At 41.3% G+C, this 17,722-nt stretch overlaps 1 protein-coding gene across 1 annotated transcript in view; it reads right to left on the bottom strand.

The window, feature by feature from the left end:
- LOC126092515 (uncharacterized) overlaps positions 1-17,722 on the bottom strand; it is a 698,582-nt gene that overhangs the window by 38,008 nt on the left and 642,852 nt on the right. Inside the window, exon 4 of the mRNA XM_049908142.1 lies at positions 400-569. Within this exon, the coding sequence (XP_049764099.1) occupies positions 400-569 (170 nt within the window). The remainder of the gene's footprint in view (positions 1-399; positions 570-17,722) is intronic.

Below are 17,722 nucleotides of genomic sequence, written 5' to 3'. Positions count from 1 at the left end.
AGCAAGAAGCCATATGCTTGAATATATCTGGTATCTCAACTGCAGATTTTTCAGCGCTTATTTAACTTTAGGACTCTGTACCTCAATACGAACAAAAATGGACTTGTACCACTACTGAAATAAGCCTTTCACCCGTACCTTCCCAGCTAATCACATTTCTTTATTTAATCCCGGTTGCCATACCGGAGGGCATGATTAATTCTAACGCAAATTGATGCTCAGCATGTGTCTGTGACCACGTGAATGGGAACTATTCTGATCAGTACCGTTTCCGTGAGAGAAACAGTGGAATTAGGCACTGCGAATGGAAACCAGGACCTCCGCTTGAGAAGCTAGTCACGCTCAGCGTGACCCCAAGGAGTGGACCGGTTGCACCGGCGGCGTGGTGCTGGTGCTCACCTGCTGTGGTGCTGTTGCGGCTCGTGGTGGTGGTGGGGCCCCCTCAGAGGCCGCTGGGTGTCTGGCATGTCGCGCGGCATCACGGCGTCCAGCTTGTCCTCGCAGCGGCACTCCGTGTGGTTCTCGAACGTCAGCTTCTCCACAACGGCGCGCGACCCCGCCGTGGTCGTCTGCAAACACCGCAAAACGCCGCCATCAGCCCGTCCGTCGCACGACTTCTACATACAACCAAACTCTTCCTCTTCCACCAGCAGATGAAGCGAGAAAAATAATACTAGAGAGTTGTAACGTATTACTATCTTTACGACGTTTCTCATCGAGGCATTTACGTTAACTTGCATTTCCAGCTGCTTCTCTCACACAAATAATGATAAAAAATTCAGAAATTCACGGTTCCCACCAGACTGAGCCCTTCCTATCAATTTAGAAAAAAACGAAGCTGGAAAATTATTAGTTTAATTACTTTAATAAAATAATCACAAGTATGCAAATTTCTTTAAGTAGCCGGATAAATAGCACTCCATGTCGTGCATGAAGCAACTTGATTAATTCAGGATTGGAAATCGGACTAAGTGGGTAAGATCAACACCACAGAATTTATCTTTCACGTAGATTATTTATTGTTGTACATCCTAACTACACATAACTGATGCCTCACTAGAAATATTTGAATAAGAATTACGTGAGAATGTAACAGAGCACAATTTAACTACAGCAAGAAGAAATGCAGAAAACGGGGGTGGGAGACAATGATACTATCAACTCCTTTGCATTCACACTATAAAAATATCTCAGTGAGATTCGCATTACGATTCTACGCATGCACTATTCTGGGCAGATGTTTAACCAATGCACGAGGTTGTGCGATACTTATTCAACATACTAACTGCGTCTGCTGCTTGCAGACGGCCGAACTAGAGCACGTGGTGCATTCCGAATCAAACTGTTGTGCTGCTTTGTAGAAAGCGCACAAAAGAACAGATATTATTGCAGAAATTATAGCTCATTAAACAAGCAAACTGTTAAAATAAAGCCTACTGCGGTGCCGTGGTGGACCAGAAGGGTCATTGATTACCAAACACGTAGCACAGAATCGACCCACAAAGACAAAAGCAACTTACACAAAACATAACATTACAAATCATTAAAAATCATACTCGCTTCGACACAGTATTACACTCACGTATAGTTGAAGCGATCCTAACCAGCTTTTCCTAATCAGATTTACCGTTTGAAACTCTACTTCATCGTTGTTCAAAATGAACAAATTAACTTCCACATTTTAACTCAAACACCCAAAAATTGCCTATTTAAAGCATTATAATTATGGCACATTCGGAAAAATAACTCTCTTCACACGCTTCAGTTAAGCTGAAGTTCTTAAGTATTTCTACAGTTAAACATAACGAATTCCTAACTCAACCTGCCCTCTATCACCTGAAACCTCCCTTTAGAGCTACGATCCATACTCACCAAGCGTTCACCGAAGAGTACCGCTTTCTCTTACCTAGCTCCCCGTGCAGCGGAAGTTACCACAGCGGTAGCCCTCCGTCACCAACCGCACACACAAAAACAGCCTTCAACTACGATGGGTAAACCTCTCTGTTCAGCTACTGGAAATCTAACTTGGTCATCCTGTGCTCTCCTTCGAACGAGAAGCAACATCGTCTGCTCCCAGCAGACGATGACCAACTCAGCGTTTCCCACAAAACAAAACCGAAATCCCACATTAAAACACACATATAATATTCGACAGGCCTTATTTGAGTGCTCAGTCTTTCTGGAAGAATTAATGAATTGAGCTAAAATCAGGTAGTGAAGTGAATAAGTTGTACCGAATTCGACAAGCGTCTTATGAATCGACTTCACAGAGCGGTTTCAGAGTTTTGCTCCACCTGAACAGGAAACAGCTACCATCAGAAATTAACGTTGTGGGACAGCGACAATTTGCATAGAACTTTAATTTATCCATAAGGTTCACTCGTCAGACGCCAGCATCTTCAGAAATTTAGTAGCCACTAGTCACTTTTTAACAACACTAACGTTATCCTACTGTATATGTAATAAATTTTTGTTTTCTGAATTTCGATAAATTAGTATAATCGATATTCTGGTTTCATTTCTTTTTTGTTTCATGACATTATGTTGAAAAAGCTATAAACAAATTTCGATGTAAATTTTAATATTTATGTCAAATTTCAAGTAATGTTGTAATCAAAGGGAAGTGTACCTAATGTTGAAACTATTGTAAGATGTGAAAGTTGTATTTGTACGCCTGGTCCATACGTAGGCAATGTATTAGAATATGTGGAATGTAAAACCTTTGGTGAATACCCTGTTTGTAGGGGAGCAGGAAAAGGTGGAGGCAGGCGAGCGCAGGAAAATGCACACGGGTGCTGCACGGCATAACGGGCTCAGCAGAGTTAGTCGGAGTCGGGCTTCGATCTGAGAAACACGTGCTGGATCGAGGAGGCTCTCCTGGAAAAAGTGATTTCGTTGAGCCTCCGATGCGCTGTTTCCGACGTCTATACAGCATGACATTATTCCATAGGCACTAAATGGAAAAGCATTGCGACGCCATGAAGAAGTAAAGTGCCGATATTTCATGAGCCATTGCTGTAATTGCACGTGTGCTTTGTGCCTCGCCATCTCGCCGCCTGCCGACCGCCTCATCGATACGAACAGGTTGAAACTTTCAGTACTGTATTCGTGTGGACCAGTGTCACTTTTGCTACATACTGTTCAATAATAACTTAAATTTTACCAGAACTGTCCTATCAATTAATTATCCTCACAACTAACCTAGACAGGGTCCTTTCCACATGTTGTGCAATCCGAGTATCCCAAGATGAAGATTTAAAGTTTATGTTAATAATAATTACCTGCAGACCTATCTATGTTAGAATGATGTTTAAAGAACTTTGTTGTTAATGAAATACTGGACGAATAATATAGGTCTGACCAAGTTGGAAGATAATATTGAAATTGGTTTAGTAATGACGTTTATTTAAATTGAGACAAAAATAACGGTAGTTAAATGAGCAGGAAATAAGACAAAAAAGAGTGGTAAATCATATATTGGAAATCTAGAATGCTTAAGGCTCTCAATGATCAAACTTTCACTACAGTGATCATAACAGTTTCAGGGTCCCCCCCCTTTTTTCTTTTCTATTCATTTGAATTCTGAAGTGTACTGAACTGATTTGACCAACAAAGTTAAAGTCAATATAAAACCTAAATTTATCAGTGTTTTACCCTTCTTAAAATTGACATTGTATGTGTGTTTCAAAAGTGCTATTTCTAGGGTAACCTATGCCCGATTTCAGTCGGATCAGTAGACAAAACGCAGTTTGTAGTAATCATTATAGTGTAATGTTGTGTATTTATAGCTTGTCCAAATTAGTACAGAAAGTGAAAATATTAGTTCAGTAGATTTTTGTGGTTCTCAAATTTACCATATAATGCAGTATTACTACGTATTGTTATGCTTGTACGTACATCCACTTGTACAAGAAAAAAAACCTCACTTAATGCCTAATTAGGCTGGCGACCGTATTATTAACAATTGGTAGCATCTGCTGTGTATATTTCTTGCCCGTCCTAACGTGTAGTTGCACTTTAGACTTGCTTGACGTATCACTGTTGTTACTGAGTGAGTGTAAGTCTGATTTTGCCTCCATTCAGGTACACGCGGTCAACATATTTACTAAAATCCTTTCTTATAAGGTGAAGCCCGTCAACTTACCATAGTACAGGCTTTAAAGAGTTAACGAGAGCGAAGACGTTACAACTTCTTACACACTAACGGAAAAAAGAATCGCAAAAGTAAGGAGCTGTTTGGCATAAACGACAATTGGTAGACGTGTTTCTACATCTGAAGGATGGTTTCTGTTCAGATTTCGTGCCACTCGCATAAGAGTGGCGCTAGAAGCGCCACTATGAGGATGCAAACCAGGTTTAGTTTAAATATACGCCGTAACGGTCGTGAGCGTTAGTTACCTTTGAGATTCGGCATGCAGAGTTAACGTTAGTCAAAAATGCCTTTAAAGCAAGAATGACGCCATTATCAACAACTCACTGTGTTCGAACGAGGTCGTGTAATAGGGCTACGAGAAGCTGGATGTTCCTTCTGGGATACTGCAGAAGCACTCGGAAGGAAGGTAGTCACTATACATGAGTGCCGGCAGCGGTCGCCACGGTCATGTGCGGTCGCAGGAAGACCAGGGTCTGGAAGGCCAGATGCTACTACCGAGACGGAAGAACATTGTGTTCGGGGTATGGCTCTGACGCACAGTACTGCATCTGCAGCAGCAATCTGAGCAGTAGTTGGCACCACTGTGACACAATGAACTGTTACAAATCGGTTACTTCAAGGACTGCTCCGAGTCGGAAGTCCTGCAGCGCGAATTCCACTAACCCCAAACCACCGTCATTTGCGACTTCAATGGTGTCAATCGAGAGCTCATCAGAGGAAAGGGTGGATGTCTGTTGTGTTTTCTGATGAAAACTGGTTCTGCCTCGGTGCCACTGAGGGCCGTGTGTTGATTAGAAGGAGGTCAGCTGACAAGGGGAGGCCGCCAATTGTGAAATTCAGATTCGATTCATACTGCGCATAATAAAAGCTCACGGCCAGAGGTGTAATGTGGCAAAGCACCAAGATGCACTTCTCAGCCGTTGTCGAGAAAATCGACAGTTAAAAGAAACCGTTGCGGTGAAATACTCTCTACGATTTATGAGTTCCTACAGCGTCGTGACGCAGCGGTAAGAGCTCGGGTTCGTAATTCGAACGTGTGACTTACACTATACGTATTCGTTTCGGAATATCGTTTCTACCTCTTCCGTTAACTACACGTGTAAACATTATGAAGACAATTAATAACATTTGTGAAATACAACTTTGTTTGCGGAAAACATAATCATGTTCGAAGTCGCCAGTTTTTCCACGACAAACGACTGTCAACAACTTATTATATGCATAATTGTTGCAACTGATTGCCGGGAATTATATATATATTTGAATTACAAAAAACAAATACTAAAAAAAATTGTATGGCGGGAGATTCGATTCGGCGACCTTCGGATTACAACCCGAGCGCTTACCGCTGCGCCACGACGCTGTGGGAAATCATAAATCGTAGAGAGTATTTCACCGGAACGGTTTCTTTTAACTGTCGATTTTCTCGACAACGGCCGAGAAGTGCATCTTGGTGCTTTGCCACATTACACCTCTGGCCATGAGTTTTTATTATGCGCAGTATGAATCGAATCTGAATTTCACAATTGGCGGCCTCCCCTTGTGAGAGCCTGCAGCCAACCTATCTGCGTGCTAGACACATGTGGCGTACGATTTCGTGTGACAGCAGCAGAACTGTCCTGGTTATCCTATGCTCCCTGACGCAAATTTATATAGCAGTCTGGTGATTCGACATGTTGTGATGCCATTCATGAACAGAATTCCAGGAGGTGTTTTCCAGTTGGATAACTATCCCAGCCGCGCGGTATCAGCCGAGCGGTCTCAGGCGCTGCAGTCATGGACTATGAGGCTGGTCCCGGCGGAGGTTCGAGTCCTCCCTCGGGCATGGGTGTGTGTGTGTTTGTCCTTAGCATAATATAGATTAAGTAGTGTGTAAGCTTAGGGACTGATGACCTTAGCAGTTAAGTCCATAAGATTTCACACACATTTGAACATTTTTGAACTATCCCACATACCGCAGTTCTAACCAAACATGCTCTACAGAGTGTCGACATGTTGCCTTGGTCTACTCGATCAGCAGATACATGTCTAGTCGAGCACGTAGGGAACATCAGTGGACGACAACTCCAGCGTCCTTTCCTTTCTTTCAGGAGTGCTAGTTCTGCAAGGTTCGCAGGAGAGCTTCTGTAAAGTTTGGAAGGTAGGAGACGAGGTACTGGCAGAAGTAAAGCTGTGAGGACGGGGCGTGAGTCGTGCTTGGGTAGCTCAGTTGTTAGAGCACTCGCCCGCGAAAAGCAAAGATCCCGAGTTCGAGTCTTGGTCCGGCACACAGTTTTAATGTGCCAGGAAGTTTCATATCAGCGCACACTCCGCTGCAGAGTGAAAATCTCATTCTGGAAACTCCAGTGTCATCCACAAACAGCATTAACCGTCCCTGTAATGACCGACAAAGTGCAACAGACTGGAACTCCATCCCATAAACTGACATCCGATACCTGTACAACACAATGTATGCACTTTTGCATGCTTGCATTCAACGTTCTAGCGGTTACACCGGTTACTAGTGTACCAATAATTCACATTTGCAATGGCTTATTTTAACTTGTAATATTGCAATGTTGATCACTGAAATACGTTACCTAGACAAATTTATTCCCGAAATATCACTAAGCACTCCGTCTTCAGGCCACAAGTGGCCCATCGGGACCATCCGACCGCCATGTCATCCTCAATGAGAATGCGGTAGGAGGGTCGTTATGATGGTTTTCTGTAACCGGAGCCGCTACTATTCGGTCGAGTAGCTCCTCAATTGGCATCGCGAGGGTGAGTGCACCCCGAAAAATGGAAACAGCGCATGGCGGCTCGGATGGTCACCCATCCAAGTGCCAGCCATGCGCGACAGCGCTTAACATCGGTGATCTGACGGGAACCGGTGTGGTGATGATGATGGTTGGTCTGTGGGGCGCTCAACTGCGTGGTTATCAGCGCCCGTACAATTACCCAATCTTTGCTCAGTCCAATTTCGCCACTTTCCTGGATGATGATGAAATGAAGAGGACAACACAAACACCCAGTCATCTCGAGGCAGGTGAAAATCCCTGACCCCGCCGGGAATCGAACCCGGGACCCCGTGCTCGGGAAGCGAGAACGCTACCGCGAGACCACGAGCGGCGGACTAAGGGAACCGGTGTATCCACTGTGGCAAGGCCGTTGCCTGAAATATCAGTACTCTACACTAAATAATTTTTGGTGTTGCGATTTCATTTTCGGTCAGCGTATAATCATATATCTGGCGGGTACGTACAGCGGCTACGTCACCGCTGTTCAGAGCCAGATATATTTAAAACATAGAGGGTGGCTACTAATTTCTGAAGATGGTCACGTCTGACGAGTGAAACATGTTAACAAAGGAATGCAACTTATCGCTGTTATTCAATTTTAAGAGTAATTTTTGTGCAAAAAGTCTATCGTTACTGCGGCCTCGACATAGTACCAAACTATCCAAAACAAAGGCATTAGTTTTACGGCCACTTTGCGAGGTATTCATGGTGAACGCTAGACAGCATTATGAAACATCCGTTAACTCCACCTGCTACTAAACTAGTGCGAAGCAGCACATTAAAGAGACAATGTTAACAAAGGGAAATGGCAGCAAAGATACAAAATGTTAGTATACAGCTATGTGAGTTTGCGTGTCGCTGTTTTTCTTTATTTCTTTTTGAAGCTAATGAGGAGGATCACGAATTTTTTATTGTTAAAAATGTATATCTAAGTCATAGAGGTTTAATTAAACACTTACAGTACCATAAAGAAGCAACACCGTGACGACACTGATGCAAGTTGAAACACCCGCTGCGATATATTATGTTGCCAAAACAAATGGGAGTGATACAGCATATTGATAGATAACGTGTCACGTAATTATGAAGTAACATTCAAGTGTTGCTCAGCAGGCAACCAGACGCGATGTTACCCCTGATTATCACGGATGAACACTTGACATACACCGTCTTTCAGCAACGACTGTAACACACATGTATACTTAGGCTGCGTTCACACTGCCGGCCGGGCCGGGCTGGGCTGACGCGTACTGGCTCGGCTCGTGCCTAGCCAGCTCAGGCCGACGTGTAGGGCATTCACACTGCGCGCCGCGCCGAGCCGGGTCGGCGGAATGGGGGAAAATCCACTTCTCCGATTTTCATGTTCTAAAAATTCTTAGAGGTATATAAGAATGCGCCACATCGTTTTATGAACTCATTTTTTCCTTAAAAGCGTAACTTACGTCGTGAAAAAAGAAAAAGTCTACTTTTCGTTTCGCGTGATTTCTTAGTTTCGTAACGCTTCCCAGCCGATTTTGAAGAAATTATGCGGCTAAAAAATCTGATTTTTGTACACGTGCTAGTGTAACTTGTTAGCTTCGTATTGAATCATTTATCTTTTCATATTTCTTAACAGTCATTGTGAAATGATGCTATTTGTCAACGTTGTGCACTTGATTTACAAATCTTGTAGTGAAAAAGTTATGTAGCGGGTAGCTTACTGTTAGATCCGTTTTAGACCATACATTGTTGCGAATGAAATGTAGCTAAAAGTACCAAAAAGTTTTTGAAATGATAATGACACTGATATCTGTCTCTGGTCACAAGTAATGCGAGATATTCAGTGGCGTCAGTGCCGCGTCCGCAAGCCACGGAGTTCGAGCGGTTACAGCTTGGTTTAATGTAGTCATATAATGCAGGACAGAAAAAAACTAATTACTAGTGATCAGTGCTGTAAAACTAATCACAAAAACAAACTGGAGATTTGTGATACGTTTACTGCAGAAACTGAAGCGCAATTCCGTAGTCTCGTTGTCTACTTTGACAGAAAAAAAAATATGGAGAGTTAATGAAACTACTGTAGATCGACACAGATGTGCGTTTCATTGTTCTTCATTATTTTTTTCCTTCCTTGGCGGGCTGCGCTGCACCGTCAAGGTAATCCCTACTCTTTGGCTAAATGGCTGCTAGTTGCCGAAAGCCAAATAAATAAATTAAAAAAAATCCCCACCCTTCGACAGCTGACAAACAAGTCACTAGAAAACGCAGCTGCTGTCAACAGTTGCTCGCCTTTGGCTAGTCTGTGCTGTCGTGTAGAACAATGTCTTCACTCTTTTATTGGTATTGTTTTGACTCTGCAGTAACTCGTCGAGTTTTGAAGTACAGAAGAACTAGGAGGTTATGGATTCATCCCATAAATAGCGACAGACATTTAGGAGAGTTTTTTTCTTTACATGAAGAACTTAAAAACTATCCTGAAAAATTTTATTCATATTACAGAATGAATCATAATACATTTCAGTATGTGCTGCAGAACATTCAAGACAAAATTTCGAAACAGAACACAAATTTTCGCAGAAGTATAACAGCAGAAGAAAAATTGTGTATAACGATAAGGTAAGATTCGTTAGTACACACTTTTTGGTTTGCAGTAGAACTTTGTGCAGCATTCACTACCTCCAATTAATTGTAGTCATGCTTTTGTATTTTAAATTTCACAAACGCTTACCTCTGAGGGGAAGAGAGTTTATGGGACTCCAGAGAATCATCAGTAAGTAATTAGCTTCGTCATTTTGGGTAATCTTGCTGTGCCTTCAACGAAGAATCGCAGATACACTCCTTCAGAATTTTCCAACTTTTTCTTCGTTTTTCTTCATGATGCAGCGCTTGGCAGTGGCGATGGTTCATCATGTGGAGCCACTGATGACCTCACAGAATTCTTTTCATTACCTTGTAAGATAGACAGACTGATATGCCCTTTGACTCAGTGGTTCTATTTCCACTGGTAAGGAACTGTGCATAGCTCTTGGAACTTAGGAAAATCATATGACAGAACAAAGCCCGAGTGGAATTGCATTTTAATATACTATTCCCTGGATCACATGACCTTATTTTGCCAAGTTATACAAGTTATTCTCTGTAACTGTCTCTCAGGTCTTTGCATTTCGATTTCATTATTTTAATTGAAATAATATAGAAGGATGCAAGAAAATGTCTCTTTAATTATTTATTGTTGTATAACTATGAAATGACATGGACTAAGTAAATATCTACTGTGCAAACAAAACTGTAAAAACTTCGCCCAACACCACACTTGAGTAACACATTTTACGATTTTTTTTCTCAGGTATCTGTCCACTGGCATCTCCTTTCATGCACTAGCATCGTCATTCCGATTAGGAGTGTCCACCGTATCAGTGTTGGTGAAAGACGTTTGTATGGCCATATGGGAGTCACTTGCTCCCATTCATTTACCAGCGCCAACTGTTTCTCGATTTAAAGAAATTGCCAGTGAAATGCATACGAGATGGGGATTTCCAAACTGTGTTGGATGTATAGACGGGAAGCACTTACGTGTCCAATGTCCTAAACTTTCTGGCAGCATGTTTTACAATTACAAACAGTATTATTCGATTGTACTCCAAGCAGTTGCTGATGCAAATTACAAATTTATAGCTGTGGATGTTGGTGCCTACGGTAAACAGTCTGATGCAGGTGTGTTTAAAGAAAGTATGTTATATAAGAAACTTACAAATGGGGAGCTGTTATTACCGCCACCAACAAGACTTGAAGGAATGTGTCAGGAACTACCGTACGTCATTTTGGGAGATGAAGCTTACCCCTTATTAGAGAATTTGATGAGACCTTTTCCTCGGAGAAATTTGGACAACGAGAAGATTCTATACAATGATATGCATTCCAGAGCAAGAAAAGTTGTTGAATGTGCATTTGGTATAATGACCAATAAATGGAGACTAGTGAGGAAGGAAATTGAAACATCCGTTGACGTAGCTGATCACATAGTCAAGTGCATTTGTCTACTTCATAATATTGTCATTGACAGAGAAGGATGCAATGTTGAAGCTGAAAAGTTTTGTAACAATGCTGATATGCAGACAGCTGGTGCCACATTCAACAGAAATTCCACATTACGTTCGAAAACTGTCAGGAACACTTTTGTTGAATATTTCGTTAAAAATGCAACTTAAAATAATTAAAAAACCTCTCAAATAAATTTTGGAATTGAAAGTACTTTGCTATTTACTGTATTTTTTTGTATCTCATTTCACTGTAAATAAAACAAATAAAATTATAAAGGAAAATAATTTATATTTGTGCGTACTATCTGAAACACACTCCTTGGCTACTTCGTTCCATAATCTGGAAACTGCATCATTACTGTCATACTAGCCGAAATTCTGATACCAAATTGATGGACACAAGTTAATGTCATGTATATGTTATTCTGCATCCATTAAAGTAAGAACATCGCAAAAAGATGTCACAGACAACAGCTTATAGTAACGTGCCACAACATGACTTTACAATGCATTGTCATCTGGTAGGGACACATTTCCGTCCCTCAGTGACACTCATATCTGCCTCCGTTTACAAGTAAATGCGAACTATTCAGTGGCGGCAATGCCGCGATCGCTGGCAAGCTATTGTTGTAAATGCATGTAAATACGGTAGATTAAATAAATGAAATAAAAGTAATTTCGCATGTACCATCATAATAAACGTAATTTTTGCTCACTGATTGTGAAATGTGAGGTAACATCTTAAAATAAAAGAGGTGTGCAGTCACACTTGTGAAGAAAGCAGAAGGGAGACGTGTGATGCGTGTACTGCAGAAGCTGTAGTGCTGCTCCACAGGCTCGCGCCTGCGGTCGGCTCGCGCCGGCAATATTAAACACTCGGAATGTCGTCGGCTCGGCTCCGGGAGGCTCACGCCGTGTCGGCGCGGCCCGGCCGCCAGTGTGAACACCGCAATTCAAAACCATGTGTTTGATATCGAAGCGGGCGGCGGCCCGGCCAGGCTCGGCTCGGCCCGGCCGGCAGTGTGAACGCAGCCTTACTCTAAGACCGGACGATCTACTACTCTCATTCACAATAAGAAGACACGGTCTGGAAAATTCAATGAAGAATTAGTCTTCACGTGGTTTAACACGTCCTTTAAGTCCAGGTTCTCATTCAAAATGGTCGGAAATTAGATTTTTTGGTTATTGCAATTTTTGAAAGATGTATGTGTCTAGCATGTTTGGAGGAAAATTTTTTATTCCGTACGTTACAAAAGTTTCTACGGCTCATTGTTCGAAGCAATGACACGGCCGCCGTGGTACGCTCTCAGCCGGAGATGCCCGGCTCACGTGGGAAACTTGTCGTGCCGTGACGGACGTTCACAAAATGATTTATGATGCAGTATGCATGCGAACATATTCGGCAAAAATTCTGACGAACAATGTGTACAAGCTGCCGAACGCGGCAAATCCGGCTCACCCAGATCGGCTTTTCTCGCCAAGAAGAACGGTGGAACTGCTCTCCAGGATCAATATTCGAGTTAGACTAAGCGGTGATATACGGTCCTGGAACTGTAGACTAACCGTAAGTAATGAAAACACTTTTATGTCAAATTTTGGTGAAAATTGGTCAAAACATAATTTTTGGTCGGCCGTATTGGATAAACTACTTTGAATTTTTAAAAATCTAACATCAGTTTTGCGTTCACCGGCATCAAAAATATATAGTAACATCTAGTTTTTATGCAAATTGAACCAATAATACATATAAAAGTTTTCCCTAAACTTTAAACAGGTTTTCTCAAGAAACGATTTTTCACAACTACGTGCAGCATAAAATAAAAACCGTTTAAACTATTATCTTCTATCTTTGACCCCTGAAAAGTAAACACTTTTCTTGAGAGCTTGTACCTATCATATTTGAAATTTGTTAATATTAACTGTTTTTTGTAAAGCCATAAACAGTGTAACAAACGCCCAAACATAGTCCACAAAGTTAGACTTAGCAACATATGGTTAAATTTGAAGCTATTTTATTGTGGTTAGGTATAAGCTCCCACAGATTTACTGTAGTATTGACTGATGTTGTCCATTATTGATTTCAAATAACTCCTGAGGGGCTACATCGCATACAGTCTGCGTACTTCATACTCGCATGCCCTTGATCAAACCATAATTACGGGCGCCATTTATTTTGTATTGAAAATGTAAAATAAAGTTCGAAGTGTGGTCAGTCACAAACCCAAACAGATAACTTTGTTTGTCTTCTCATTGTCTCAAAAAAAATCCGAACTTTGCCTATTTTTTTTGCTCATCTGAATGAGAACCTGACCTTAAGTAGGATGTCGGGGCGGGTTCTGGCTAGCCTCTTGACTTATTGCCACTCTTGCCCCTGACCCCTGATAACAACACCTGTTAATTAGGCTCTTATGTAATTATGTTCTCTCTTTGTCTCGGCCCTCTCACTCTCTCTCACCGTCAAGTGCCTGGCGGCCAACAGCGCTTTGGGCTTCTCGGCTAATGAGTTGAGTACTCTTACAGACTGTAACATTCTCTTTAAACATATACAAATGAGAAAGGAGGTTTATAAGAAATTTTTTCTCGTATCCTTTAATGCAGTAAATGTTCTCGATTCCATTGATTTTGGCCATTGTTCCCAATCTCCATTGCTGTTTATTGAAAATGCATCTATTTTATATTTCCCATTCGTAGCCAGATTTCTCCATACACCGTATTTAAAACAATATGAAAACTTGCATGCGCACCTACAATAGCCTCTTCCTTTCACAAGAGCTGTTTATGTTCTTTCTTTATGCCATTTGTTTCTTCAGATTCTCTCGTTTCCGTTTTTTGAGTTTGATCTCTTCTTCCGATTCCAGTTTTCTTTTGCTTGTGCCTAACACATTAAATGCACTTATGGGAGTAATTTCTTTAATGGGGAATGGTTTAAGTCTATTCGATAATATTTACTCTCTTTCTTAAGACTAGAGAATAACATTATTTGTAGATATCAGTCCTAATTCAGAAATATCTATGTTAATTTTGATAGTATTGTGGGGACTGAGAAGAACATGTTTCTCTTTTGTTTAATATAACACTTCTGTGTAATACTTATATTCTTTTTCGTAGAGTCAATGTGAAGAATCCCAAGGCAAAAGGTTAAAACTGTATAGATACAAAACATTTGTATACATGGAAGAAGCCTGGAGATACCAGAAGGTATCAGATACGGTATATAACGGTAAGACAGAGATTTAGGAACCAAGTTTTAAATTGCAAGACATTTCCAGGGGCAGATGTGGACTCTGACCACAATCTATTGGTTATGAACTGCAGATTAAAACTGAAGAAACTGCAAAACGGTGGTAATTTAAGGAGATGGGACATTGATAAACTGACTAAACCAGAGGTTGCACAGAGTCTCAGGGAGAGTATAAGGGAACAATTGACAGGAATGGCGGAAAGAAATACAGTAGAAGAAGAATGGGTAGCTTTGAGGGATGAAGTAGTGAAGGCAGCAGAGGATCAAGTAGGTAAAAAGAGGAGACTAGTAGCAATCCTTGGGTAACAGAAGAAATATTGAATTTAATTGATGAAAGGAGAAAATATAAAAATGCAGTAAATGAAGCAGGCAAAAGGAATACAAATGTCTCAAAAATGAGATAGACAGGAGGTACAAAATGGCTAAGCAGGGATGGCTATAGGACAAATGTAAGGATGCAGAGGCTTATCTCACTAGGGGTAAGATAGATACTGCCTACAGGAAAATTAAAGAGACCCTTGGAGAAAAGAGAACCACTTGTATGAATAATAAGAGCTCAGATGGAAACCCAGTTCTAAGCAAAGAAGGGAAAGCAGAAAGGTGGAAGGAGTATATACAGGGTCTATACAAGGGCGATGTACTTGAGGACAATATTATGGAAATGGAAGACGATGTAGATGAAGATGAAATGGGAGATATGACACTGCGTGAAGAGTTTGACAGAGCACTGAAAGACCTAAGTCGAAACAAGACCTCGGGAGTAGACAACATTCCATTAGAACTACTTACAGCCTTGGGAGAGCCAGTCCTGACAAAACTCTACCATCTGGTGAGCAAGATGTATGAGACAGGCGGAATACCCTCAGACTTCAAGAACTAACGCGAATTCTTTACAGACGAATGGAAAAACTGGTAGAAGCTGACCTGGGGGGAGATCAGTTTGAATTCCATAGAAATATTGGAACACTTGAGGCAATACTGACCCTACGACTTATCTTAGAAGATAGATTAAGGAAAGGCAAACCCACGTTTCTAGCATTTGTAGACTTAGAGAAAGCTTTTGACAATGCTGACCGGAATATTGTCTTCCAAATTCTGAAAATTCTCAAGGTGGCAGGGGTAAAATACAGGGAGCGAAAGGCCACTTACAATTTGTACAGAACCGAGATGGCAGTTATAAGAGTCCAGGGGCACGAAAGGGAAGCAGTGGTTGGGAAGGGAGTGAGACAGGGTTGTAGCCTCTCCCCAGTGTTATTCGATCAGGTTCGCCGATGACATAATTCTGCCAGAGACAGCAAAGGACTTGGAAGAGCAGTTGAATGGAATGGAATGGATAGTGTCTTAAAAGGAGGATATAAGATGAACATCAACAAAAGCAAAACGAGGGTAATGGAATGTAATCGAATTAAGTCTGGCGATGCTGAGGGAATTAGATTAGGAAATGACGCACTTAAAGTAGTAAAGGAGGTTTGCTATTTGGGGAGCAAAATAACTGATGATGGTCGAAGTAGAGAGGATATAAAAATGTAGACTGGCAATGGCAAGGAAAGCGTCTCTAAAGAAGAGAAATTTGCTAAAATCTAATATAGATTTTTAAGTGTCAGGAAGTCGTTTCTGAAAGTATTTGTATGGAGTGTAGCCATGTATGGAAGTGAAACATGGACGATGAATAGTTTGGACAAGAAGAGAATAGAAGCTTTAGAAATGTGGTGCTACAGAAGAATGCTGAAGATTAGATGGGCAGATCACATAACTAATGAGGAGGTATTGAACAGATTTGGGGAGAAGATGAGTTTGTGGCACACACGACTAGAAGAAGGGATCGGTTGGTAGGACATGTTCAGAGGCATCAAAGAATCACCAATTTAGTATTGGAGGGCAGCGTGGAAGATAAAAATCGTAGAAGGAGACCAAGAGATGAATACAGTAAACAGATTCAGAAGGATGTAGGTTGCAGTAGGTTCTGGGACATGAAGAAGCTTGCACAGGATAGAGTAGCATGGAGAGCTGCATCAAACCAGTCTCTGTACTGAAGACCACAACGACAACAATCTTTTCTCGGTCTTCAGTATCTGGAAGATTAACTTGCACACAATTTTTTGGATGTTAATGCGCTGTTAGACAAACTGCAGATCGCTGTTAAACACCAGACAGCAACTGTTGTATAAGTTAGTCTTTAATTGACACCACATGGAAGTAAGTGACACAGAGTACATTATAGAACTTTGAAAAAATTGGTTTTTGGTGTCTAGTACACTTAAACAGTCGTGCACAAGGTCAAACAATCCAGTCTGTTGTTGTATATTATAGTCTCCAGCCTGGGAAAATCAAGTAGTTTAGCCAAGAAGAACATAGAAGTTTCGTGCAGTAACATATCAGAGCACTTTATGAAATTGACAATCTGGTTACAGGTAACTTAATGGATTCCTGGGCTTGTGATTTGCTACGTAAATTTGTAATGTATCCTTAGTCTATAGCTGGAGTCCATCTATTCTAAACAGTCAATGCCAACTGTCTTCTTATTGTCCACAGTCACACTGCTATTTCCCTGGCAATCTACTATCGTGCAGAAGTCGTGGTTTGATATTACATAGCCGGGTATCTTTATTTTATTAAAAAAAGGGCGTGAAGATCTTGAGTTATTTTCGCATCTAAAAGGTAACAGTCTTATACATAAACCTGCTGCATCCGTTTTGGCATCGGGTGATTTGATTTTGTATGGTATAGCCATAGAATTTCTATTTCTTCGATATGGTTTCCAGTGTTTCTTTGCCCATGTTTTTCCAGTATCCCTCTTACTGTCACAAACTCGTTCCTTTTGTAGGAGACAGGATAACCTTCACATCATGTCTCACAATGACGAAGTTGGAAAATTTACTATGTAGATGATAGTTACACGATCAGCACATCTCTTCCTTTAACATTATTGACCCTCCTTCTCTAATTGTTCCTGACTGGCCACTTAATCACAGATTTTAACATCCATAAAGTTATCACAGAACGGTTCTGTAATTGATGTAAGCACATTTAAATTATCTTTGCTGACGAGGTGGCTATTGGGTGTAATTCATACTAACAATATCAGTAAAACAATTGTCCACCTTCTTCAGTAATAACCACAAATGAAAGAGTTTGTTGGTTTGCCTCGTCTTCCTCCCTAACAACTGAGGGATGTTTGGCACTTTGCAGGGATTCATATCGACGCTTTGTAGTGCCACAAAAGACTGACTGGTTGTGGCTCCTAAGCTTCCTTTTCTACTCTAAGGATCCAAGGTAGTAGCAGTTCCGGTCACACCTTCTAAATATGATTGTACTCGCAATCCAGTTGTTAACTACTAGCCCAATTGCATTATTTTGTGTGTCAGTTTCCTATTCAGCCCCCCCCCCCCCCCCGAATCACAACACCTCACCCTTAGCTTACTGTGATGGATCCATTTCAGGACAGCACCATGATTTACAGCAGGTGAATACACTTCCAGACCCCACTTCTGGACCTATGATGGGATGGATCCACATTCAGATGTTACCC

Source organism: Schistocerca cancellata, chromosome 7 (genome assembly GCF_023864275.1).
Source record: "Schistocerca cancellata isolate TAMUIC-IGC-003103 chromosome 7, iqSchCanc2.1, whole genome shotgun sequence".
NCBI classification, from domain to species: domain Eukaryota; kingdom Metazoa; phylum Arthropoda; class Insecta; order Orthoptera; family Acrididae; genus Schistocerca; species Schistocerca cancellata.
Note: the sequence above shows the minus strand (reverse complement) of the source record. Positions and strands in the feature narration are given on the sequence as shown.